Genomic DNA, 27,124 nt, shown 5'->3' with positions numbered 1-27,124 from the left:
AATATGTGACTAAAAAGTGATGTAGTGAGAATCTGAGGGTACCCCTATTGCAGGTAAACTAGATCCGTACAAATAATCACACAATCGAAACACAATAACAAAGCAACAACAATGCAAGATCTGATACCAAATCATAATACTTTAATCATAAATGTAACTGTTTACATGCAATATGCTAGACTGTAAGGCCTTTAGGATTAGGGCCAAACACAATAGAAAATACAAAATAATTTTGCAAGATATACCACAAGATCCAACTCACAATCCTAATCTCAGCTAGTCCTGATCCACACTTTGGTAGAAACCTCCAAGGAAATCTTTACTTGTGATCCTAATCCCAACAAGAAATCTCCTAGTTTTCAAGCCATGACTACTAGCTCTTCAAAGTTCACATCCCTTCTCCAAGATGGATCACTATGAATAAACACTCCACAAGACCCCCTACTTATAACCAAATAAGCCACAAGTTGGCCCAGATTATTAAAAATTAAATAAAATCTCTTACATTAAATATATGTTGAGCCACAAGTCGGCTACAACACAAATTAAATACTCAAAGTTGGCTAGAACATGAATTAATTACCAAATGCTAGCTCATAGACAACTTGGTACCTACATGAACCAAGATCAGATTGAGCATTAGAGAAACCAAGCCAAGCATCAACCAAACCACAAGCATCGTTGACCTCCTAGTGCATTATGAGAAACTAACATATGTTGAACATTTTAGTGAATGCTGAGAAACCCATACAAGTTGAGCATACAGAGAGTGTCAAGAAATTTGCATCTACAAAGCTCCTTTAGTGATCGAGCCCCTTTAATGACCAAGCTCCTCAGCCACAACTACACCCTTTAGTTACTGAGCACCACTGTTTTGACTAAGTTCACAACACTTATCCAAAATACCTCCAACTTGTACACACTTTCCCTTTCTCTTCTTCTTCTTCTTCACATCCATCCTAGGTGTGTTGTATATCTTTTTTCCACACTGGTCTCTAACCTTGTCAAAATCTACCAACTCAACTTAGCTACCAATACTTAGGTTCCTCCCACCAAACTCTTCATTCTATAAAGGAATTAGGGAATGATTCTTGCCATCTTTCTTAACAATAAAAAAATTCTTGACACAATCATGCACAACTCTGCAATCATACTGCCAAGGTCTACCAATCAATATTTGACAATTGTTCATGTCTACAACATAACACGACACTTAATCCTTATACTACCCAATCTAGAAATCAAAAAAGCTTTGCTCCCTCACCTCCAAAGAATTCTTACCTTGCAACTAGCCAATCCTATAAGGATAAGGATGTCTCATTCTCTTCAAACCAAGTTTTTGAACCATCTCCTCAGCAACAAGGTTACCAGTATTAACACCATCCACAATCACATTGTAGAATTTAGCACTAGAATTACAACAAGTCTTGCACAAACTAGTCCTCCAACTGACCAATCAATACTTGCCAAGATAGAAAACTCTCTCCTTGCTTAGGTTGATTGTCTTAGACTACAACCTCATTTAGAAAAACAATTATCATGCCATGAGGACATTCAATGATCTATGCCCTTATTTAGAACATCTAAAACAACTACCTCTAAACTCACCTCCACCTATACTCCTTTTATGATCCATAGGTTTTGGTTCATCTTTTACACTTGGTTCAACCTTTGCCAAGCTATCCTACTTCTCCTTCCCTCTAACATTACCTTGACTTTTCCTCTTCAACTTATCTTGTACTTTTAGAGCATACTTATTAGAATCCTCAACCAAAGAAATATTGAGTATACCAACCTTGACCCAAATATTCAATTTTAAACCATTAATGTACCAAGCTACCTTCTCCTTTGATAATTCTCTGAGCTCTAACAAAATAGTCAACTTGTAGAACTCCTCAGTATAATCTTTCATAGTCATATCCTTTTGTTTCAGATTCTACAATCTCTTAAACAAATCAAGTTCATAATCAATAGGAATGAACTTAGCCTTCAAATTAGTTACCATTAGCCTCCATCTAGTGATCTTAATTCCACCTTCATCCTCTTTGTCTGTTTGCAGTTCTTTCCACCAAAGAGTAGCATGTCCTTTCAACTTAGTTTGTGCCAACCTCACTCTAAGTGGATCCTCGATATCCTCAAGCTCATAATAGTCTTTAAATTCAAAAATCCAATCAATTAGGTTTTTAGGAGTTAAAGTACATGAAAAATTACAAACCTCCATCTTATGCTTCAGCCTCAACTAAGATCTAGGTCTAGCAAACTGACCAACCCTAGTTTTAATAGGTTTCTCCACATGATCAGTTCTATCCTCACCACTAGATCTGACAATTTAAAAGTCTTCAAAAAATTCCTCATAACCATCATGAATACCCAATCTCCTAGGTACACCACCTAAAGCACTCACAATTTCAGCAATCATGTCACTCTTCATCAATGCAATCTCATATCTAAATTTTGCTCCAATATTCTCTTAGATCCTTTCTTTTACAACATCATGGATCATCAATTTCCTTGGTGCAATCTTCTTTCAAGTATCTTCCAAGATTTCTTAAACCCTTTGCAATAGATCCACAAATAAAGAAGATCAACCAGCTCTAATAGGCCAATCTTCTCTTCCAACCTTCACCCAAATCCTGGTGCAAATTACCTCAAGTTTGGAAATCTGTCCACACACTCAAGAACACATTCACTCTAATACCACTTGATGCAACAAGAATCAAAGGGTACCCCTATTGGAGGTAAATTGGATCCCTATAAATAACCATACAGTGGAAGCACAATAATAAAGAAACAACAATTCAAGATCTAATACCAAATCACAATATTTTATTCATAAATATAACTATTTACATGTAATATGCCCTGTTGTAAGGCCTTCTGGGTTAGGGCCAAATACAAAAAAAATACAAAATAGTTCTGCAAGATCCCACAAGATCCAACTCATAATCCTAATCTAAGCTAGTTTATATCCACACTCTGGTAGAAACCTCCAAGGAAATCTTAATTTGTGCTCACTAGCCCACCAAGCAATCTCCTAGTTTTCAAACTGCAACTACTAGCTCTTGAAATTTTGCATCCTCTTCTCCAAGATAGATCACCATGACTAAAGACTCCACAAGATCCCCTACTTATACCTAACTAAGCCACAATTGGGCCCTATTAATTACAAATTAAATAAAAACCCTTACACTAAATATATGTTGAACCATAAGTTGGCTACAATGCAAATTAAATACCCAAAGTTTGCTACAAAATGAATGAATTACCAAAAATTGTCTCATAGACAACTTGGTACCTACAAGAACCAAGACTAGATCAAGCATCAAAGAAACCAAGCCGAGCATTATCCAAACCAAAAGCATCACCAAGCTCCTAGTGCATGCTGAGCAACCAAAATATGTCAAGCACTATAGTGAATGCCAAGAAACCTATACAAGCTGAGTACATAGAGAGTGTCGAGAAATCTATATCTATCAAGCCCCTTCAATGACTAAGCCTCTTCAATGATTGAGCTTGTTAGCCACAACTACGCCCTTCTATGACCGAGAACCACTATTTGGTGACTGAGTCCATAAAACTTAGCCAAAATACCTCCAACATGCAAATTGCTAAAAACCTTAGGATGCTCGTGCATCAAAAAACAATCAAAACTTGTATATATGTGACTAAACTTAGTCATATGACTAATAGTAGTTAATATCCAATCATTTATAACAATAATAAATTTGCTACTAAGAAATTTTAGTCATTTAATTGATCTTTGATTTAGTCATATATTTAGTAGTATATATAGTACTATATTTAGTAGTATTTTTAATGATGTGGGTCATCACATGTTTAGTATTTTATTTAATCACATATTTAGTTGTATATTTTATAGTTGATTTGTTCAAATATTTTGTAGTTCATATTTAATCCTATATTTGGTCACATATTTAGTAGCATATGTAGTGGTATATTTGATCAAATATTTATTAGCATATTTAGTAGTGATATTTGGTCATAATAGGGCACATTGAATCAAACCACCATCCATCTACTTCTGAAGCAGGTGCTCGTCCATTGAGCTAGCACCCTTTAAAGAATGATTATTCAATGTGTAACTTTCTACATTGCCTTGGTTCTTATCTTTTGAGCTAATCCCAATCATTTATTTAGTGATTTATACTTATTTTGAAGTTTATCTAGTTCCTTTGATGTGTAAATAGGGGAAACACTCACTTTTAGAAATTCTTGAAATAAGTAATCATCACTTAATTCAAACGATGTTTTAGATCCTAAGTGGCCATATTTGTATACCCTAATTGGGAAAATGTTCATCTGGAAAAGTACCCTCTTCTACTACTTCTATTGTGGCATTTAAAACATTTAATATAACTCTTCCTTTATTCTCCTCAACTTCTACCTCATTAGCTCAACCAATATACTGAAAAAAAAACTAGGTATGCCAAATATCATTAACTTCTTGTTATTCTTGTATTAAAACATGGGCTTGAACATAAAATTTTAAAAATTTGAATTGAAAAAAAACCTCTTAAGGGCTAGGAAATTTGAAAAGTCAAGGTTAAAACCTTAAGAAAATATATATTTAAAAAAAAAGTTAATTCAGAACCTTAAGAACAACAACCCCCTTGATAATTTTTTCAACCTCGCATGATATATTTCTTTTTCATAATGTGATGTGCTTGCTATATAATATTAGTTTGAATTTGCTTGTCATGATGATTAATAGGTTAATAAAATAAATGAATAACTTGACCATGGAGAAAGCATCTAAAACCTAAGGAAAGTCATACATCTCCAAGACGCAACCTAAAAATACTCTCTGGTCATTCAAGATAATATAGGAACCTCTTGTAGCTATCCATAGAGCACAAAATTGGCAGGACATTCCAAAATAAATATTTGGAAGAAAGGGGCATGATAGTTTGTGTTTATAGGTTGAAAGTCCTTGGAACATTCTACACTATGGCTGAATACTGGAATGAATTAGTAGTTTCAACCAGTTGCACCTCACCTTCATTTATTTTTTTATTAATACAAGGACCAAAAATATCAGTGACTCAAAAATAATTGTTAAATATGAAATCAACAAGTATATAAGTTACAAGATATTATATAATAAATAAATAAATAAAATCCCAACACACAAATTTACCATATACTGCAACATGTTGTACTTGCAACTTATGTCATGAGATTTGCACCAACATTTTTAAATTTATAACTGAAATTGATACTTTTTTTTAATAGTATTGTCATCATTTGTATTCTTTAGAGATCCATATCTTTGTTCAATAACCATAGTCTAGCCCTTCATAAGTCAACAAAATAAATAAGAAATACAACACAATACTTGGCATGGATACTTCCAATCTAACCCTACTAAATAACACCACTAGCATTAAATCACTATAACTTTCAATCATAGATTATCTTAGGTCCTATTGCCACTTGCATGGAATTTGAAATTTTCTCCACTTGCTACAACATTATAGATTTCGATTCAATGTCAAATTCAATCTCTTTTGTAGCCTAATGTCCTCTCCAACTGAGCTTGTTGGCACCCTAATAATGATGATCATAAATACCATTAGAATGAGAAATGGAATTTGAAGCACACCTTATAAAGTTTTAAAGGCTTTTTAGAATCATAAACTTATTAAATTATTCCTTTTCTAAAATATAGATATTGACAAAGTCTTCATGATTTATAATATCAAATGTCTTTTTTAATCCTATTATAGCTGATTTAAAAATAGAGACTACATTGCAATCTTCTTAATTTTTCTTCAAGATTCTTTGAATAAAACTAAGGATCACTAATGTGTTTATAGCTTCTGTTCCTCCTAAAAAAGAATAATGAAAATTCAAGTGCAAGTAAATAAAGAAAGTAAATCTATATAATTGTGAAAAGAATAATTAAGTGAGAATAATTTGCATCTAGAAAGTTCCTACATTTACACAAAACTTAGTTACTATCTTTGCACCATGTGAAAACAATAAGCCAAAGTGAAGTGACGTTGAACAAGAATGAGAAGTAGAATAAATAAAGAATCAACTACAAACATTATGCAGTATAAATGGACCTATTTACAAGAGAAGTAAAGAATTGTTGTAGATGCAACAATTTTGAATAAAGAGTAACTTTAGAAGGCAATAATCAAAGAGAATTAGAACTGGTATGAGGGTAGTGATTTAGGCAAAGACAGATCTATTATTCCCAACTAACATAGTATAAATTATATCATTATTGTAGTCTTTTATAAGGTAAAGGTTGCAATACAAAGTATTGATATTTGAATGTAAGAAACAAATGTGCAATTCACAAAATAATAGTTGGCAAACTCACATGAATTTTTCAATTAAGTCATCTTGAATAAATGCATGGTGATTACCAATTATGAGATAGCGATTACTAGTGGATAAAAATATTAAAAGAAGAATGATTAATTATTCATACTACAAGAAAAATGGAAGAAAGTTACAATGGAAAAGTGTAGACCCTTTTCAAGAAGGCAATTGTAAAACATGACATGAAAAGTTTCATTGACTTCCTAGCAGGGATAGATACAATGTTTAGCATAGAGCAACTAAATAGGATATTTGAGCAAAGTTAAGGACTCATTTTCCTCTTTCACCAGCTATTGACCATATTTGTAATCTTCTATATTATCCACCTTTATATGGGGGGCTACTCCCTGAGGTAGTGATTTACCTTATGAAAACTAATAATGAAAATGATTAGCAAAGCAAAAGTAATCAAGGTTTTATTTATTTAGAAAGAAAAAGGGATTAGCAACAAGGAAATGATCATTATAAAATTAGTTTAAATATGATAAATTTGCAACTTCACATAGTAAGAAGAATATTCTATGTATGGAATCACCTGAACTAATGATTAAGATTGAAGTGATCACTCCAAAAGAGCAAAATAGAGATCAAAATAAGTGTGAGAAACAATGGTGTGAGTTCAAAGACTACCAAGAACACTGCTGAAAAGTAAGATAGTGCAAATCTAATGAAGATAAGATATAGAAGACTATTGTAGATTCATGAAGGCTGGAATGCATAGATTTATGAGGAGCATATAGAAGACTATACAAATTTATATTGAATATATGAAAGACTATTTAAAAATTATAAAGGATTGTATGGAAAGATTATGATAGGTATTTGAGTAGATATAGGAAATATATGTGATATATCATATTATAGAAGAGAAAAACAATGAGGAGGATTTCATACAGAAATAGAGAAGAATTTGGAGTAGTGCCATGAAGCATATTTAAGAAAACATTGTGAGAAATAATATGACAGCTTTATAAATGTTTGAGTAGATTGTAATCAGTTTTGTGGAAGATTCTAGTCACCATAATAATAGTTTCCAAAAGAAAAATTTATCCATCATCTATTATAGGAGCAACATTAATAAGGTGGAAAGTTGAATAATGGGTTAGTACTTTTAACCCTATGAAGGTTTGGTCCCCCTAAAAGAATGAGGTTGATGATTTTAAAATAACAAGATATAGGTGCCTCTAGTGGGAAAATTCTCACAAATAGAATGATGGATTGTTGCCTCTAGTGAGGAGAAGTCTCAAGAAATGAATCAGCTATTGTTGCCTCTAGTAAGTTGAGTATACCAACTTTGTAAATTTTATATAAAAGCCTTAATCTATCATGGTTTTATACCATTGGTGTTTCCACTTATATTTCATTCCCTATCAGTGTTTCATTAGACTTAGATTTCATTTGAGTTAATATGCAACAATGATCAGGCTTTAAGATTAAGCTATATGCTTATGATATTAAGTTGGAAAAGTAAAGTTTGTTGTTATATTGATTCACTACCCCACCTCCACAAAATAGCTTTTTTCCCATTACAACTAATGAACATGTGTTGAAAAAGAATAAACCTTTAGATGATGTTTTCCCAAAGGAGGCTGGAGTTGGCCATATGTCATGGGTAGAAAAATTTCACTAGAAGATACATCCAAAAGCTTCAGCAAATCACTTGCAACATTGGAATTTAAAAAAAAAAATTTTCAATAAAGAGCTTTCAAGAAGTAGACAAGGAAAGTCATCATTTATTATTCACAAGGCACTTCCTATATTTATTCATAAATAAGACTATCCACATTTACAAATTGTTCCTAATCTTCCACATCATCTGCATGTAGTAATGCTTGCCATATATTATCAAACTCAAGTCTTCAAATAATCATTTATCTAGAAAAGAAAATTAAGTTAGCCTTGGTTTTGCATTGGAAGGATCAAAAATTACCATACAATTGAAGATATGTATCTCAATGACACTTACCAAGTCTCTGTAGCATGCCATCCACAATCTCAGGATTTGCAACAAAATTGACTCTAGAATATGGTGTCCACAACCACCACCTCCTCTACTAGTTGTTGATCACTTTGTATCCAACACAGAGATACAAACAAATAAAGAATACACTAGGGAAGATGTTAATTGTGAATCTTCTAAAGCATGGTGAAAAAGCCTTCCCACAAAATTGCACATCAATATAAATATGTCAAAGACACTACCGATAAATATAAAAGATAATTTAAACTGTACAAAAATCCATGTTGTAGTTCACACCTTGGGCATGGAAGCTTTGTAGCAAGAGTAGAAAGTGTTGAGCGAGTTATAGCATAGAGTGTCTCTATTGCATTAATGTGTACCTCAAGAGGACTCTTCTTAACAATTTTTTTTTTTCTAAATTAGCAAGCTTTTTAAGAATCCCAAAGACCCAAATGCATTGTCTACCTAGAGATAAAACACAAGAATTCTAGAACAATGAGAATTGTTCAACATATTTATAGGTGAACTCAATTTTTCTACAATCAAGTCGAGAAAGTCTATATCAACTAGCCATTGTATGGCATCAATGTATCTTGCAAACATATGATTATCTACTCTAACTAATCAAATTAACACCTTCATTTAAAAATGCATAGTTAGAGAAATAGTTTAATAGTTCAATAAAAACCAGATTTTTAACTTATTTACACTTTTGTGTGCCTATGCAAAAAATTAAATGAAATAATTTAATTTTCCTTTAAGTGATTTTTTTTTTAGTTGTTCACATAGAGTCTCAGCAATAGAATCCTTCAAAGAAAAGATGGATTAAATTAAACTTTGAATTTGTAGTAAGGGATTTGAAAGGATTGCAGCAGTGGCTAAGAATCTATTTGAGGGAACAAATAATGAAGCCAGAGTTGGAGCCCAAGCTATTTTTCTAGCCATCAACATGGCTAGGCAATTCAATGTGAAGAAAATCCATTCGTAGGTTGGCTTTCTACTAACATTTAACAAAATTAATAAAATAGAGACACAGATTAGGTATCTCAACTAGCCAATAAAAGAAATCATATCACTTCTAGGGGCCTTTGAAGGTTTTAGAGTGACCAATTCCAAGAGATATGAGAATGATGAGGAGGACGTCAAGTAGAAGTTGATGGTCAAGTTGATAGAACTAGGAAAACATGTTATTGCAGACTTCTAGGAGATCAAAGCATAATGGTTTGAACTTAAGACTAGTAGATAGAGTCATTGTTTATGCCTTAATGGACTAGGATAGTGTATTTTGTACACACCTGCATTTTTTAAAATACCAAGCTAGCAGTCAAATTTCAAATTTGAATTGATACCTTCTTCCACCTTTGTATTATAGTTGTCAATGGAAACATGGGTGGAATTGAATATTTTCTTTGCATTATAGTTTAATGATGATATATGATCATTAAATGAAATGGAGGCAAGTGGAAATTAAAATCATTGGGATCATGCTAAATAAAGGAAATGCTTGGGAAATTATTAACATTTAGAAGTATCTAGAATTGGTCAAGCCACATATGTTGGAAGATGAGTTAGGGATCAAAAAAATCATGCCAAGTTGTGAGTTATAAATAGATTTTGACCCTTTTTCATGTCCTCTTTTCAAATAATTAAAAATAATAATCTTTCCTAAGGCAGGCAGGCCCAAAAAGGTGAAGTTTCAGCAAGAGGGGCTAATCTTTGGAAACCAATGGACTAATAAATAAAAATTATTATTAAAATATCTTTTATTAACCCCTCTTAGATGTGAGTTAGGTTTATCCCCTCTTTTAAGGGATTTGGAGGCATTTTGGGCTCATTCTAGAACTTGATTTTTGCTCATTGCTTTGTTGTTCTTCAAAGGCTGCCAAACTTGTAGAGAAGGAGACCCAAGGATGGGAGTTTGTAGGTTTATAAGAAGGCTAAGGATGGGATTTTAAAGCCATTCCATGTGCAAGCTCATGCAGAGTTTTCCCTTGTGTTGAACAGTGCAAATTTGCGAGTTTTCGAGTGTGTTTTTTGTAAGAGTTTGGTGTTTCCGGTTGAGTATTTCTTATCAGTTTGGGTCACTACTATATTTCAGACATTTAGATGTTAAAATAGGGCTGAATATTTTTATTTGGTCATGGTTATACTTTTGTGATAGATTATTAGTGTTTTTGTGATATTTTCGGGCTATTTTGTGTTATTTTCGAGAGCCCGATGACCATTGTTTTTGTCCTCCATTTGGGAGTTGTTGCATAAATGTTATACAGATCTAAAAATTCCATTTTTTAGGCCATTATGCTAGTTAAATTTCTGTAAAAATGTCCACTTTCAGATTTATTAATAATATGTGAAGCTGTGAAGTTTTTGGCACTATTTCAGGCATACCCAATTTGGGTTTTATTGAAAAATTGGTGGATCTTTGAAATGTTGGTTGTTTGATTTTAAAAACCTGATTAGAGGCTTTAAATATAATATAAAATTAGAAAAGGGACATTTTAGTGGTATCAGAGCTATGATCTTGCCAGCTTGAGGGTTTGTAGAAGTTTGCATGCAACTAAGTGAAAGAGAAAAGAGATATTTGCAGCGAGAAAAGAATAAAGAAATTTTGATCAAACCTCTAGTTGAAAGTAAAAATGAAAAATCTAAGGAAGGAAAACGTATGGCTGATCTAGATGAGATGGCAAAGAAATTCTTCCAAGACATCCAAAATACTCAAAAGCAAATAGTGGATAGTTTGGCAGAAACTAGAGAGGCTTTGTGAATATTGACAGAAAATCTTCAAGGAGTTGCATCTATTAATGAGAAAGGGAGCACTTCAGAGGAACCAAGAAATATAAAACCCACACCCTCTAAATCAACAAAAACAATTTTTTTTCCTACAGATGAGCCACCAGTGCCAAATCCAACCCTTAATCTCATGGAAGAGGTTACAGGTAACTTGATTGCATTAAGAGCTACTTACAATGGCTTAGATGATGACTTTTGCAGTTCAATTCCTTTTAGAGAATATGTAGATATGATGAACACTTTGATGCCCAAGAAAGAGTACAAGAGGGAGCACGACATAAGTGGAAGAGATCTCAAAAATAAAATAAGCAAGTTTTCAGCACCTACTTTTGATGGAACAAATAAAATTTCAGCTAGAGCATGGCTACAAAAATTACAGACCTTCTTCACACTTAACCCCATGAAGGAGAGTGATGCTATTCAATTTGCAAGTCTACACTTGGAAGATGCAGCCTATGATTGGTGGTATCATGGAATGACTACTCAAGGTCATGATCAGGTAACTACATTTGATGATTTCAGTCAAAGAGAGATAGATTTGACCTCAAGGATGATGAAGAGTATTTTAAAGAATTGTCAAAGTTGAAGCAAACCAAATTAGTTAATGAGTATATAGAAGAGTTTCAAAAATTAGCTATTATGGTACCTAATATGAGTGAAAAGAGGATTGTTTATCTTTTTCTTGATGGTTTGGAAGATTCTGTTAAGGGTTTGGTTAAGGCTTTCTCACCCTCAACCTTATAGTAAGCTATCAAAAGAAGCTTGCAACTTGAAACTTGCGTACCTATGAGACCAGTCACTAATCAAATACCCCCAAATCCTTGGCAACATAAGGGGAATTTTTAGAAAAATACTTTTCCAACACTACCACCAAAAGATGTGATAAATGTGGCAAAAAATAAGGTAGATGAAGAGACTAGGAGTGAATTATGAAGGAAAAAGCTTTGTTTCACTTGTAGAGAACCATGGGTTCTAGGACATAGATGTTTGGGGAAAGGTCAAGTGCATTATATTGAAGTTGCTTTAGAATCTTATTTAGATGAGTATGAGGAATTTCATGACACTAAGGAGGAGGAAGAAGAAGAAAAAGAAAAAGAAATCAGCAAGGATGGTACTTTAGCAGCATTATCAGGAGTCCCAAGATACCATCCCTTTCAAATTTGAGGGGTACTAGTAGGGCAAAGGTTGAAAGTTCTTCTTGATAACTTGGGGCAACTCACAATTTTATTGATGAGGGATTTTTCATGAAAAGAGGGCTTAAAGTAAAAGATTTTGAGGGATTCAATGTTACTGTAGTTGATGGATTCACTATGCCTTGCACACGGGTGGTGAAACAACTCAAGATGACCTTAGGAGATTATGAGTTATGTGATGGCTTCTATGTTGTTGGCATTGGGGAGACAGATCTTGTATTGGGTGTTCAATGGTTGCACTCTATTGGAGGCTATTACATGAACCATCAAACTATGGAGTTTAAATTTCATTCCAATGGGAAAGAAGTCTTATTGAGAGGCTTATCGAATGGAGCACCTAAGGCAGTCTTTGCAAAGAGGATGGAGAGAACTTTTCGAAGAGGCCAAGTAGCATGGGCAACAAGAGTCATAATCCATCCAACAAGCTCTCCAAAGAATCAAGGTAATTTCTATTTTGAAATTCAAAATATTCTTGATAAGCACAGTATAGTTTTCAATGACTTGCCTATAGGATTACCACCAGATAAAGGTTTCAAGCATGTTATAGAGTTAGAACAGGGTGCCAAACCAGTTATAACAACCCCATACCACAATTCAAGAGGTTATAAGGAAGAAATTGAAAAACTATTAAGGAATTCCTGGACATGGGATTCATAAGGCCTAGCTCTAGTCCATTTGCATCATCTGTGGTACTTCTCAAGAAAAAGGATGGTACAATGAGAATGTGTATAGACTACAGGGCTCTAAAAAAGAAGACCATAAAAAATAGGTATCCCATACCACGCATCGATGAACTCATTGATGAGTTACATGGTGCTGTATATTTCTCAAAAGTTGACTTATGATCAAGGTACCTTTAAATTCTAATGAGGAGTGAAGATGTGGAAAATACTACTTTTAGATGTCACTATGGGCACTTTGAATTTCTTGTTATGCCATTTGGCCTCACTAATGCACCTACAAAATTCCAATCTTGTATGAATAAGGTATTCAACTAGCATCTTCAAAAATTTGTTTTGGTATTTTTTGATGATATCTTGATTTACAGTAAAACATGGGAAGAGCATCTAAAGCACATAGACATTGTTTTGGGAATTTTGGAACAACAATCTATGCTAAGCTATCTAAATGTGATTTTGGTTTGATAGAGATCCTATATTTGGGACATATTATAACTTCTAAAGGAGTACAGGTTTATCAACAAAAAATCTAGGCAATTTTGGATTGGCCTCCACTCACTAATCTTACACAGTTGAGAGGTTTCTTTGGGTTATGTAGCTACTATAGGAGGTTTGCCAAGGGATTTTCTCAGCTTGCTGCCCCCTTGACTAATTTGAAAAAGAAAGGAGCTTTTTTTTGGACAGAAAAGGCACAAAAAACATTTGATAAGCTTAAGGAGGTAATGAGTTCATGCCCTATGCTTGCAATTCCAAATTTCTCTTTACCTTTTGTTGTTGAATGTGATGCTTTTGGAGAAGGTATAGGGGATGTCCTAACTCAAAGGGGACATTTAATAGAATTTAATAGTAGGAAACTAAATCAATCAGAGAAAATTTACTCCATCTATGATAAGGAAATGTTGGCAATCATGCATGCACTTCATAAGTTTAGACAATATTTGGTATGTGGGAAATTCATTGTAAAGATAGACCATAATAGCCTCAGGTTCTTCTTGAACCAAAGGGATTTGAATGATTGTCAACAAAAATGGGTAAGAAAATTAAAAGCTTATGATTTTGATATTGAATACATGAAAGGAAAGAAAAATGTGGTTGTTGATGCTCTCTCAAGAAAGCCCACTCTGTGTTCCTTAACATCTATCTCTGTTGATTGGAAAGTCTCCGTAATTTTAGAGTATGCTAAAGATTCCTTTGCCACCAAGATTTTGGATAAGTTAGTAGATGATAATAGGAATAAGGTTGTTGATGAATTGATTTATTACAAGAACAACATCTTCTTAGTGCTAGGATCAAAAACTAAGGAAAGGATATTGAGGGCCTTTCATGACACACATTTGGCTGGTCATCAAGCATACTTCAAGACATACAGGAAAATTTGAGAGCAGTTTTCATGGAAGGGTATGAAGGAGGATGTCCTTAAACACATTAAGGAATGTATGGAATGCCAACAAAGAAAGAGTGAGAAAAAATTTCCTGCAGGGTTGTTGCAGCCACTTCCTATTCCTAAACAAAAATGGGAAAGTATTTCCATGGACTTCATCACTAGGTTGCCTAAGGTTCAAGGTAAGGATTTCATATATGTGTTGGTAGATAGACTAACTAAGTATGCACATTTCTTTCCTATCACATCCGATTTCAAGGCATCACAAGTGGCCGAATTGTTCTTCAAGGAAATTTTAAGATTACATGGCTTGCCTAGAAACATTGTTAGTGACTGGGACAGTAGATTCCTCAGCTCTTTTTGGAAGGATCTCTTTCATTTGGTAGGAACTAAACTCACTCCCAATACTAGCTATCACCCTCAAAAAGATGGACAAAAAGAGATAGTTAATAAATGGATAGAGGGATATTTGAGGAGCTATGTTTCAAATCAACAACATGCTTGGGTGAAATGGTTGCACCTAGGAGAGTATTGTTACAATACACCTCATCACATGTCTATTGGTATGCCTCCTTTTCATGCTCTTTATGGTTATAATGCCCTTTCTTTTGTTGATCTAGTACTTTCAAATAGTAGAGTACCTGTAGCAAGTGATTTCGTTAAGCAAAGCCAAAACATAATAAGGTCCCTTAAGGATAATCTACAACATGTACAGAACCAATAGAAGTTGTATGCTGATAGGAAAAGGACCGATAGATCTTTTGAGGTGGGAGATTTGGTATTTTTCAGGTTGCAGCCATTCAAGAAAAGCACCTTGAAGAGGAGTGGGGTAGAGAAACTCAAGCCAAGGTTCTATGGGCCTTATAAGATCACCAAGAAGGTAGGAGAGGTAGCTTATGAATTGGAGCTCCCACCAAATAGCAAAATACATAATGTTTTCCATGTATCTTGCCTAAAGAAGGTTCTAGGACAACAAACCATAGTATCTATAGAATTACCACCTCTTGATGATGAAGGGAAATTAGTTTTGATACCAGAAGAGATTTTGGATACAAGAGAGAAAAGATTGAGAAATAGGAGCATCATAGAGCATTTGGTCAAATGGAAAGGATTACCACTGGAGGATGCAACTTGGGAAGGAGCACATATTCTTGAGCATTCCAACCTTCATTTCTTGAGGAAAAGAAATAATTGGGAGGGGAGGACTTGTCATGTCCCTTTTTCAAATAATTAAAAATAATAATCTTTGCTAAGGCAGGAAAGCCCAAAAAGGTGAAGTTTCGGCAAAAGGGGCTAATCTTTGGAAACCAATGGAATAATATATGAAAATTATTATTAAAATATGTTTTATTAACCCCTATTGGACATGAGTTAGGGTTATGCCCTCTTTTAAGGGATTTGGAGGCATTTTGGGCTCATTCCAGAACTTGATTTTTGCTCATTGCTTTGTTGTTCTTTAGAGGCTATCAAACTTGTGGAGAAGGAGACCCAAGTATGGGAGTTTTTAGGTTTTTAGGAAGGATAATGATGGGATTTTAAATCCATTCCATGTGCAAGCTCATGTAGATTTTTCCCTTGTGCTGAACAGTGCAAATTTGTGAGTTTTTAGGTGTGTTTTTTGTAAGAGTTTGGTGTTTCCGGTTGAGTATTTCTTATCATTTTGGGTTGCTGCTATATTTTAGACATTTAGATGTTAAAATAGGGCTGAATATTTTTATTTGGTTGTGGTTCTACTTCTGTGATAGATTATTAGTGTTTTTGTGGTGTTTCTGGGCTATTTTGTGTTATTTTTGGGAGCTCGATGAGCATTGTTTTTGTCCTTTGTTTGGGAGCTGTTGTGTAAATGCTATACAGATATGGAAATTTCATTTTGTAGGCCATTATGCTGGTGAAATTTGTATAAAAATTTCCACTTTCATATTTATTAATAATATGTGAAGCTGTGAAGTTTTTGGCACTATTTCAGGCATACCTGATTTGGGTTTTATTGAGAAATTGGTCAATCTTTGAAATGTTGGTTGTTTGATTTTAAAAACCTGAATAGAGGCTTTAAATATCATATAAAATTAGAAAGGGGACATTTCACCCTTGTTGATTAAAAGTAGATTCAAATGTAATTTAACTTCACTCTCAAAATCCTTGAGTAGTAACAACATTTTGTTTGAAGAGCCTTCAAGGAGAAGGATGATGGGTATATTTCTGATTGGCTACCCTAAATTCTAGAATATTATGGATGTCTTGCATGGGGAAGAATCCATGTTTATAGATCATATAAATATGGAAATATTATGATGCAGTCATGTGTTAGGTCTAACACATGATATGATTCAATGCTCGCAATGGATGAGGCATGGGCTTGGATTCAAAGTCACTAAAGAAAATTGGTAGATGGTTGAGGGTAAATGACATACATAGAAATTTTTTCAGTTTTACATGCATCATCATGCTTTGAAAAAAGAATTGAGGTGACTCAAGATGGTTGCATGCTTCCCAAGAAATTCTTGAAGGAGATGGAGGTTTTAAAATTAGAGAAGGATAGAGCACACTATCTGGAAAGGAAATCTAAATCACAAATTAGAGATGATTTATTTATACTAGAAGTATCCTTAGTGGAAGAAATAAATTAGACACTGAAACCATATTAGTTCATACAAAGTATGAGAGAGATTAATACCATAAAGTCAACATTATCAACTGCAATACACTTTATAACATCTATTATATGTTGGTGACATGGAAAACAAATTAATTGCATGATGTACTCTAATAATACATTTACACCAAGCATCTTGATTTCTGCCTTCAACTCCAACAAATCTCCTATAAAAAATAATGTAAGAAAAGAAGAAATATGAGAAAACTGATGGTTTAGTTACCTCCATGATAACAAATGTGGATGTTTTTAAGTTAACCTTTCAAGTAACAAATGTTTTTATTACATTTTAGTTTATTCATATAGAATGATTAGATTGATCAATGCATATCTAATGTGTGACTAACAAATGATAAAACATCAATTTTGAGAGAAGTTATATGCTATTACTTGGCCAATATTTAAAGCCTTTTGTTTAATATTTGAGTGAACTTACTTCCCCACCCAAATGTAGATAATCAAAAGGAAATTCAAAATTGTCATATCTTTGGACATTAGATAATCTTGAGCAAAGTTGAATATTCGTGCATATCTAATGTGTGAATAAATAATAATAATAAGTCAATTTTGAAGACGTGTGTTCTATTATCCAACCAATCTTTAAAGCCTTTTTTTTAATCTTTGAGTCAAACTACTTCCCTACCCAAACATAGATCATTGAATGGAAATCCAAAATCATCATATCTCCAGTCATTAGATCATCTTAAACAAGGTTGAATATCTGTGTTGTCAACATCTAAGAATAATTTAAAAAATACACGTGAGAAAAATAAAGAAATGGATAAATGAGGAAAAACCTTAAAAAGAGCAACCCACACTAGTACAAGTATGAATAGAATCATGAGGAACCCAAAAATAAGTGCAAGCAAATGAAGACTATCCAAGCAAGAAACATTGTATTTCATTTGGTTTAAAATAATATTAAAAAAACAAAGACATTCCTCTCATAGACATTGCATTTAATTATAATAGGGTTGTTATCTTTATTTTCAAGATTTATTCATGATCTTCAAGATATCTTATTCCATGAATTTGATAACACTTTAGTGTTTTATTTCATTGAGGTTCATCTTTTAAAGGATTATGTTATTCAAGATCTAGTGAGTCATGATAATGTTACTATTTGGGATCAACCCTTAGATAGGAATATTGACTATTCCCTCTTTTGTGGATGCTCTTTGAGTTATGATTATTCCTCCCCTAATTATTCTACTATTTGAGATGAAACCTTGGATAAGGAAATAGATTACTCCCTTACTCATTAAGCAATTTTTTTACAATCGAAGGATAACATAATTATTCCTCCTAATAATAAACCACTTCCCATGCATTTCATTGCTTCTATAGATGAGGCCTTGATGAGTTATATTTTTCATTTAATTAAAGTACCTTACAAGTGGAGGATCACACCCTTGATGGTTCTTCTTGTTCCTTTCAAGATATATTTTAAATAAAATTGGGTCTTCTTGATCAAATTATGACCTCCTTTTCATAAGTTTAACCTTAGACCTTAAGGAACTTAATCACATTTATCCTATGGGTAGATTATCAAACCTTCAAGATTGTACAACCTTAAATTTAAAACAAACATTTTCTCCCAAAACAAACATCCTTGACTGTGAAAATCAAACATATTTATTAGATGATTGTATGTATATTTAATAGTTCTATTTTAAACAAAATTTCTCCATTTCCATATTTTACCCAATTCATTTCTATAAGAATCATACATGTTATTATTTGAAACATAAAGAGTTCATTACTTATAGTGCATTTAATGTGAATTGAAATGATAAATAGAATCATTTTTAATATCATTCTACTTAATAACAATGCAATATTTCAATACCCTCTCATTTGTTGTCTCATTGTCCTACTTTTTGAGAAACATAATAGTCATTTCCCTTGAGTCCCCACTTGGGGGGAAATGGGGGATATTTCATTTTTCTATCTGTATAGAGCGGTCCATTTTATCCATTTTTTTTTGACTTTTTTCTCATTTTATAAGATGATATGTTGTCTTGCATGCATTTACTATATCACATAAGAATCAATATCCCAACCACAATCTCATGTTTTCTTGAAATCACATCTCTAATATAAATTGAAACTACTTAGGGAGGAATAATGCATCCTTTCAATCCATTCAATATCCCTTGTTAACTTGCTTTATTTTATAGTTTGATCTTCACTCTTATATGCATTTATTGAGTTATGTAGTGATTACCATTTTGAGTGCAATCTTATTCTTGTAAATGCATCTTTATTATAAAGGGGTCTCTTATTTAGAGCATATATTAGATTTTTTCCCCTTAATGATCAGTTTTCTTTTTCTTGTTAATCTCATGACAACTAAGTAGGTATAACATGGTATCCTTCCATATCCCTCTTTCATTTTTCTATAGATTGCATTATTTTATGGTACATTATTTTCATTGGTTATGTAAGTTTTTTTTTCATGAAAAAGTGCTTTTGTTTTATAATCCACCATGGTCTTCTCATTTTTCCTATTGCTCATTATTGCCTCTATACTTGGGGGGTAAGGTCTCTTGTGCATCATTGATCTCTTTGTCTAAGATCTCTATAAACTTTCCTTTGTATAGTATATTTTTGTATCATGTGATATTATTTTCCTATAAGGAATTTTTATCTTCATCATGAATCTCTCTTGTATATAAGAGGTGTACATAGACGACATATCCTTCCATAATTATCTATTTTTGTATCTTATAAGAACCAACACACTTTTATTAGTTTATGGGATGCCTTATCTCTTAAAGAATGTCACATTTTGATAGAGGCATTATTAAAGAATATCTTCATTATGATGTCTATGGCTATATAGTCATCAGAAGGAGGGGGAATAAATGCATGCTCCTTCTACAATACTTTACTTTTTATTAACTTTTAATATTACACTATAAGATGCCACAACCTAATGAGTATCAATGATTCTTCTCCATCCACAAAGAGCATATGAATATTTACACTCAATGATGACAGTAAGGAATTGATCCTTGAGTGTACTCATATACATATGTAGGCATGAAAAATTCATCAATGAGTGTACGTGAGTGACTATCAAATACACAAATCTACTAAACCCTTTGATCCTTCTTTATTATTTTTGTTTCTTTGATTCATTCTAAGACACAAAACTCACTAGGAAGATAATTGCTCTCTCTCTCTCTCTCTCTCTCTCTCTCTCTCTCTCTCTCTCTCTCTCTCTCTCTCTCTCTCTAGTGGAATAAAATCATATGGGATATCATTCATTATGATGTCATTTCCTTTCTTAAATGATCTCTTATTCTTTTTACTAACCTTCCAAACATGATATCAGTAGGTGAGATGTTTCTCTAGTTAAGATCTCCTACAATAGTTGATTTGTGTGTTAGTACCGACCCTTGTTTAGTCTCTTGAACCTTCTTTATTTCTTTTTCCCTTTTTTTGTTGCATTTTTTTCATCCTCTTACACATGGGAATGGAGTTAGCATCTTAGCTTTCATGGCTATGTCCTTAAACTTGGTTATGCTCTATCTCATTGTGACACTATCTCTTTTTCTTCTTCTTTTATTATAGTATTCATTGTCTCATACTCTCTCTAGAGTGGGGAAAAAATTATTGCCTTAAAATAGAATCACTTTAATTTTTTTGTGATGTGGAGCCTAATCAAACTTAGATGTTAATTGCTAGATCAATTTATTTGGTGTGGTTTCCCCCCATATTATTGCTATGGGGGTTTGGGGATAGTGCCCCCAAGACAAGGTCAAGGGGCAACACTTACTTTATGATTGTAAAAGGCATCAATTCATACGTTTTTCTATTAGATTACTTATCCTAGCCCTACTTTTGTAAGTGGAAACAACTTATATAAAATGGCTTAGGGTTAGGGATTTCATAAGGTATGATGAGATTGTAGCTTCTTGTAGTGATATTGAGTTGTAAGACATTATAGATTGTAATCACTAGATAATAATAATATTGGACTTTCTTTTTCTGGAAGTAGCCTAGGGATTGGGTGAACCACCTTAAATATTTGTGTCTTGTGTTCTCTTCTATGCAATTTATTATTTTCTAATATTGGTTATATTTGCATGGAATTTTTATTTATATCTATGGTTAATCCTAACACATTTTGAGTCTTTTTATCCCTTCTTTTGTAGTTTTTATCTCTTTTTCTTCATCTGTTCTTGCACAATTTTGTAGGATATCTATCATCTTCAAGTATGGCACTTTAAAGGTGTTATTTTATCACCTTTTTGGTAATATCTTCTAACAATTTTAATATTTTGTGAATCTTTTTGCACTTTCTTGTAGACCTTAAGATCCCTTTTATTGGGATTACCCTTAGGTATAGGTCAACTTGGTTGACCTATATAGGTATAAGTCAACTAGGTTGACCTATATCAAGAAGGATTGAAATCTCCAAGCTTGACAAGTCTCATGTATTTCAATTGTTAAATTTAGTCCTACTACATTCTAGCATTTCCTTCACCATTATCTATATTTCAATTTGAAGATTTATTCTACTATCTACTAGTGCTTGACTAAGATAAGCCCCCATTCAAAAAAATAAAACCTATTTTTCTTATATACATGAACAAATTATTACTATGGATTTAGATTTAAAAAGTATTAGTTACAGGCTTTCATAAAAAGTAAGGCCACAATAATGGTTCCCACTTTTTATCATGAATAAATCACATGAAAAGTGGGAAAATTGTCTTCTAGGGGTTTTGAATGAAACCTATGCTTGGAATGAATCCCCCCTAGGGCTTCATTAAAAGTTGTGGCCCTAGGCTTCATTTGAAGCCCCTTGTGCCAACTACCAAAGGGGCTTTGAACTAAGCCTTAAGTCTTCAAACAAGGCCCTAAAGGCCAATAGGTGGCCAAAATGTGGACCAAGGGGCTTCACTTGAACCCCCTAGGGCCAATAGTTGGTTGAAAAGTGGGCCAGGGGGGTTCTGGGCCATCAGGGGGCCAAAAAGTGGGCCAAGGGCTTTGTTTGAACCCCCCTAAGGCCACCCAAATAACCACTTGGGAGGATTTGAATGAATCCCCTTTGTTCAAAGCCTTTCCATGGACTTCATTCAAAGCCCTCTTCATTTAGAGGTCCCAAAATTGGAAATTTTACAAACTCAAACTTCTATCTTTTTTTCCATTTTGAGGGCTTAAACAAGGGCCAAATAGGTCCATATTCTAAAACTAAACATAGAAAATTGTTATACTTGGAATAACCTTTCCAATGACTATATTTTTAGTATATATTAGTTTTATTATAATGTATTTTTTTTGGTTTTATTGAATATAGGTTGTTTAGTCATTTCACAAATCTACATTTGAAGCTTTGGGGAAAATAGATAATGAGAAAATAAAAAATTTCAAAAAAATGTCCATCAAAGGTATGTATGTTATCTTTTTATAAAATCAAGAAAAAAATAATTTTAACAAATAAAACTCAAATTATATTGATAAAAAACAAGGTATGTCTGAGTTATCATTAGTGTCACTTTGCCACAAAATAAAATCTACATTTTTTAATGAAATTGAATGAAACCAACTAAACTTGCTAGATTTGATGTTATTATTCTATCCTTGAAAGAGTTTTGTCATTACTATTTTTTTTAAAAAACTTATCTTGATGAAACGACTCATCACTTTTTGAAAATGCCAATTTTTATATAGACCACTTCTTGAAGGAGATGGAAAAATTGGACTTCAACTAAATTAAAAAAAAAAAAAAAACTTTTAGAAACTAGATAAAAAATGCTAAAAATCACTAGTTTATATCATCATCAAATTCTTTACGGTTTTGTAGCAATATGCATTGAAAATCAAGTTTTTGTTAAAAATATCTACTTTAGTGTCAAACTTGTCCAAAAAGTGGGAACCATTACCATAGCCTTAAAAATATGGGTTGAATTTCTTTCTGTGCTCCAGGAACATTTCACACATTCAGAAAACCTAGTAGTAGGTTTTATTTAGTTCAACTTATTATAAAAGATCTAATATTTTTGAGGCTTTCTAGGTTTTCTATTGTAATTGTCAATCTTTAGTTGGAATCTTAGTCCTAGTTGCAGATCTTTAAGTTTTAGAGCAAAATAGAATTTTCCCTTGCATGTTTCAAGACTAATCTTCCACCCTTTTGTTTATCTCTTGGCCTAGACCTATTTTCACATTTTAGTTTAGTTGATTGTATACATATAGTTCCTAGATATAATTTTCTCTTATCATATAATCTATTGATTCAATTTACATTTGCATTGCACATCTTAAAGTTAATTAACATTGAATGAAAGGTGACTTTCTAGCATATTTCTTTGATATAATTTGGGTTTAGCATTGGCACCACTTCGTTGTATTTGGTTTTTCCTAATCTAATTTGACCTATATTGCTCGAGATGTGTTTGGAAGCCCCTCATCTCTTGTATTGAATGCCTTTGTGTGAAAGTGGTTAATGGATGAATTGATCTCACATATTCTATACTAATTGACACCATTTCCCCTCTAAAAAAATGTAATAGCTTCTAGTAATTTCTCACAAACTATATGGATAAAGAATGTCTTGGAGAGGATTAATCAAAATATGATAGGACCATTGATTATGTTTTGTGATAATACTAATGCAACAAACATATCAAGGAGCCTAGTGAAGCATACCAAGACTAAGCATATTGCAATCAAGTATCACTTTCTAAGAGAAAAGGTGCATGAGAAAGAGGTGAAGTTGGATTATATGACATCAAAGGGACAAGTTGCAGATATCTTCACAATGACATTACCTAAGGATTCTTTTGAATATCTTTGAAGTAAGCTAGGAGTCATTTCGCTACAAAGATGCTCTTCATGCATCAATCTAATAGATTTATTACATTTTCACAATGGAGTGGACTGTAAAGAGGATTACTTCTCAAAAAGAAGAAGGGAAGAGCTAGAAAGTCTCACCACACCTATTACAAAGCCAGTCATAATCGATTAAGGGAATAGCTTCCTTTAGAACCTGTGTTTCCTCATTCGATTTAGTGCATTACTGTTTAATTTAACCTTATTGACAGAATCCTTACTCTCATGGTAAACATGTTTGATTTAACCTTATTGTTAGACTCCTTTACTAGGCTAGAGATACTCTAGCTAGAGGTGTGCGTTTTAAGTGGACAATGGATTATGTCTAGGGAATCCCCCTCACCTTTCAGCAACAGTAGACCTAGCTCACTGGAATTTCGCCATAAAAGGGTGGGGAAAGATCATTGGCTTAAGAACCCAAATTGATGGAAAATAGATTTCTATAATGCTTTGTCTCAAAACTATAATCTCAAACAATTACCCATGATTCATTTTCAGGAAGGAAAACAGACGCAGAATGTTTGGCTTCGAGTGCATTATTGATCTTAAGTGTGGAAACAATAATATGTTCACATGCTGAAATGGCCTCTTTACTGTAATGATACTTAGGAAATGGAAACAGCATGTCATTGCACTGTCACATATCTTAAACAACTTTGAACATGTACAATAAGCTCCCAACTTTTCTAGGATTGATGGGAAAACAAGCCAACAGTGATTTAGAATAGGTTGTCTGATTTTATATCACCTATTAGATCGTGTTGTTATTAATGGAAAAGTATTTGAGGATGATTTTTTTTTAATATGGATCATAGAAGATAGACCTGAGCTATTCATTTAATAATATGGTGAGAGTAAGATCATATTATTATTATTGTTAATCAGATTATTCTCTTCTCTACCTCTTTTCAGTTTATTAGGTTCATTTATATTTCTCGTGAATGGAACAGAGCTGCTGATTGTTTAGCCAAATGGGCTTCTAATCATGATCCGGGTTGGCATATTATGGATAGGGGGCAACTTTCCTTTGAGATGGTGCAAGAATTTGACGATCTTGTTGCTCACGATCGAGCTCCTTGTTGAGCTCTCCTTGTTGTATTTCTTTCTATCTTAATAAATTTTTACCCCTCTTTTTCCATCTATTCATGAAAATTAAAATTCATTGCTATTAAGAATGATCAACTTCATAGGCAAATTACAAGCTTATTGAAAAATTAAATTATAAAGAAAAATGAGATGTCCAGACTCCACATACACTTGAATAATTGTTTTAGAATATTATATTGACAAATCATGCTTTAACTGCAAGAATCATCTTTGCTGTCCTGCCTAGCCTTACAAGTCTTGACATTTAGTTTTTGATTAGCTATCTTTCCTACAAAATGCATCATTAACTAAATTTCAAAAAAATGAAACTACAATGAATTTTTTTTGAAATTTTCGATCTATATATTTTGTGATTGAAAATAATGAAACTTTGAAAAAAATTTGCTATGTTTTGTGAACTTGAAAATGAATCATGTTTTGACTTTTTTTAATCTTTGATACATTTTGTCTAATGATTAGTCAACGCCTTCCATTTCATCTAGTGTTGTTGTAAATACGAATAATGTATGCAAATCTTCCATGATAAACTCCTCCAATCTTCAATCAGATATTGAAAGTACCTTTTTTGGGCTACGAACTCTTTTAATGACAAGCCTCTTTTTTGGGGTACAAGCTTCAACAAAATATTATAATAGATATAGTGTCATAAATATAACAAGAATTTATTTTAAAGAGTTTGCTGGACATTCTATAAGGCTGGATTTTTATTATGAATATTGGTTCACTGTTGTGTCTGATATTGGCACGTCTGATATTTGCTTCTGTTGTTCACTAATTGCTGTTATAATGTTTAATCTGCTGGTTGATATATAGGACAACTTTCAGATTATTTATATTTCTCACAATTCTTTCCATTAGCTGTTCTAAATACTATTTTCATGAACTAGTTGAACAAGAATCCCACTCCAAAAGTTGTAGTCTTTATTCAAAAACAGAGGACTGTCATAGTAGAATATTCGATGCTAACTTTTTATCTCTTTGATCATTTCATGGCAAAATAAAATAAAAATCATATTCTGGGGACACTTATCTACATTGCATATCGAGTCTTTCTTTTGTTTGTTTGGTCGTAATCATTTATGTTTTTTTAGGACAGCTTAAACATCACACACTAAAGCTTGAAATCTAGACTAAAAGTGTTAAATAATTAAAATTAATTTTCTTTTATCAAACTTAAAGTTTTTCCCTAGTATGTGATGTTTAAGAATGACCTTTGTCGTGCTCCTTTCTTTAAGGGTCCATTTGGCTGCAGGAATACGAATACATATTCCAGAATTGTTATTCTAGAATAGAAAATAAGAATACGTATTCCTATTCTTGTTTGGTTCAGTTAGAATTTGATGGGGAATTCACGGACCTCAAAATTTATGTTTTCTAAAATAAATAAAAATGGAATTGTATTCCAATTCCACCTATTTAAGTGGAATTGCAAATGCTCATTTTTGGGCTAAAATTGGAATACGTATTCCTATTCACAATTCTGATTTGGTGCACCCAAATAGAGAATTTGAAATTTTACAAATTTACATATGCCTATTCCACTCATATTTCCGCTAACTAAGTCTTCTTATACTCTAGCTCTCCCTAGGCTGTTTGGTTGGTGGAATAGGAATAGAAATTTTTAAATATATTTTCTATTCTCCGTTTTGTTCGTCAAATGAAATAGGCAATAAGAATACATATTCTCATTTTAGCTCTAAAATGAGCTTATACCCATTCCAAAAAAAGCTATTACTAGAATAGTCATTCCTGTTCTTAATATTGCATCCCTATTCTCCATTCCTATGCATGCAGCCAAACGGACCAGTGTTAAATGAAAATATCATCCTTTCGTGCTGAATTTGCTAGACTAATTTTAGTTGATAATTTTAATTGATACATTAACATAGAAACAATTTGCATTGTCAATGCTACAGAGTGATTGGTAACGACTGATGAGCATTATCTATTTCGTAAAACAAATTATGCTTGAATTGTATTGTTGATTGCTATTGGTGGGTATTTTGTATTAAGAAAGAAATACTAATGTTCAATGTGTGTTAATGATAGTTATGGCAAAAGAAGGCGACGATCATGAAGCATAACTTTGAAAGCTTGCAAGATTACTACAGGTGACACTGCTTTACTGCAAAAACACACTTTTAAATAGTAATATATTTTTCA

The 27,124-nt window shown here is 32.8% G+C and overlaps 1 protein-coding gene across 1 annotated transcript in view; it reads left to right on the top strand.

The window, feature by feature from the left end:
* The window catches only part of LOC149551124 (MADS-box transcription factor 27-like), a 91,357-nt gene that overhangs the window by 28,097 nt on the left and 36,136 nt on the right, over positions 1-27,124 (top strand). Inside the window, exon 3 of the mRNA XM_089789635.1 lies at positions 27,011-27,072. Coding sequence (XP_089645761.1) covers positions 27,011-27,072 — 62 coding nt within the window. The remainder of the gene's footprint in view (positions 1-27,010; positions 27,073-27,124) is intronic.

This window comes from Cupressus sempervirens, chromosome 6, assembly GCF_028749045.1.
Source record: "Cupressus sempervirens isolate cs-2001-9-10 chromosome 6, ASM2874904v1, whole genome shotgun sequence".
Lineage (NCBI taxonomy): Eukaryota > Viridiplantae > Streptophyta > Pinopsida > Cupressales > Cupressaceae > Cupressus > Cupressus sempervirens.
This window is presented reverse-complemented; position numbering and strand designations above follow the sequence as displayed.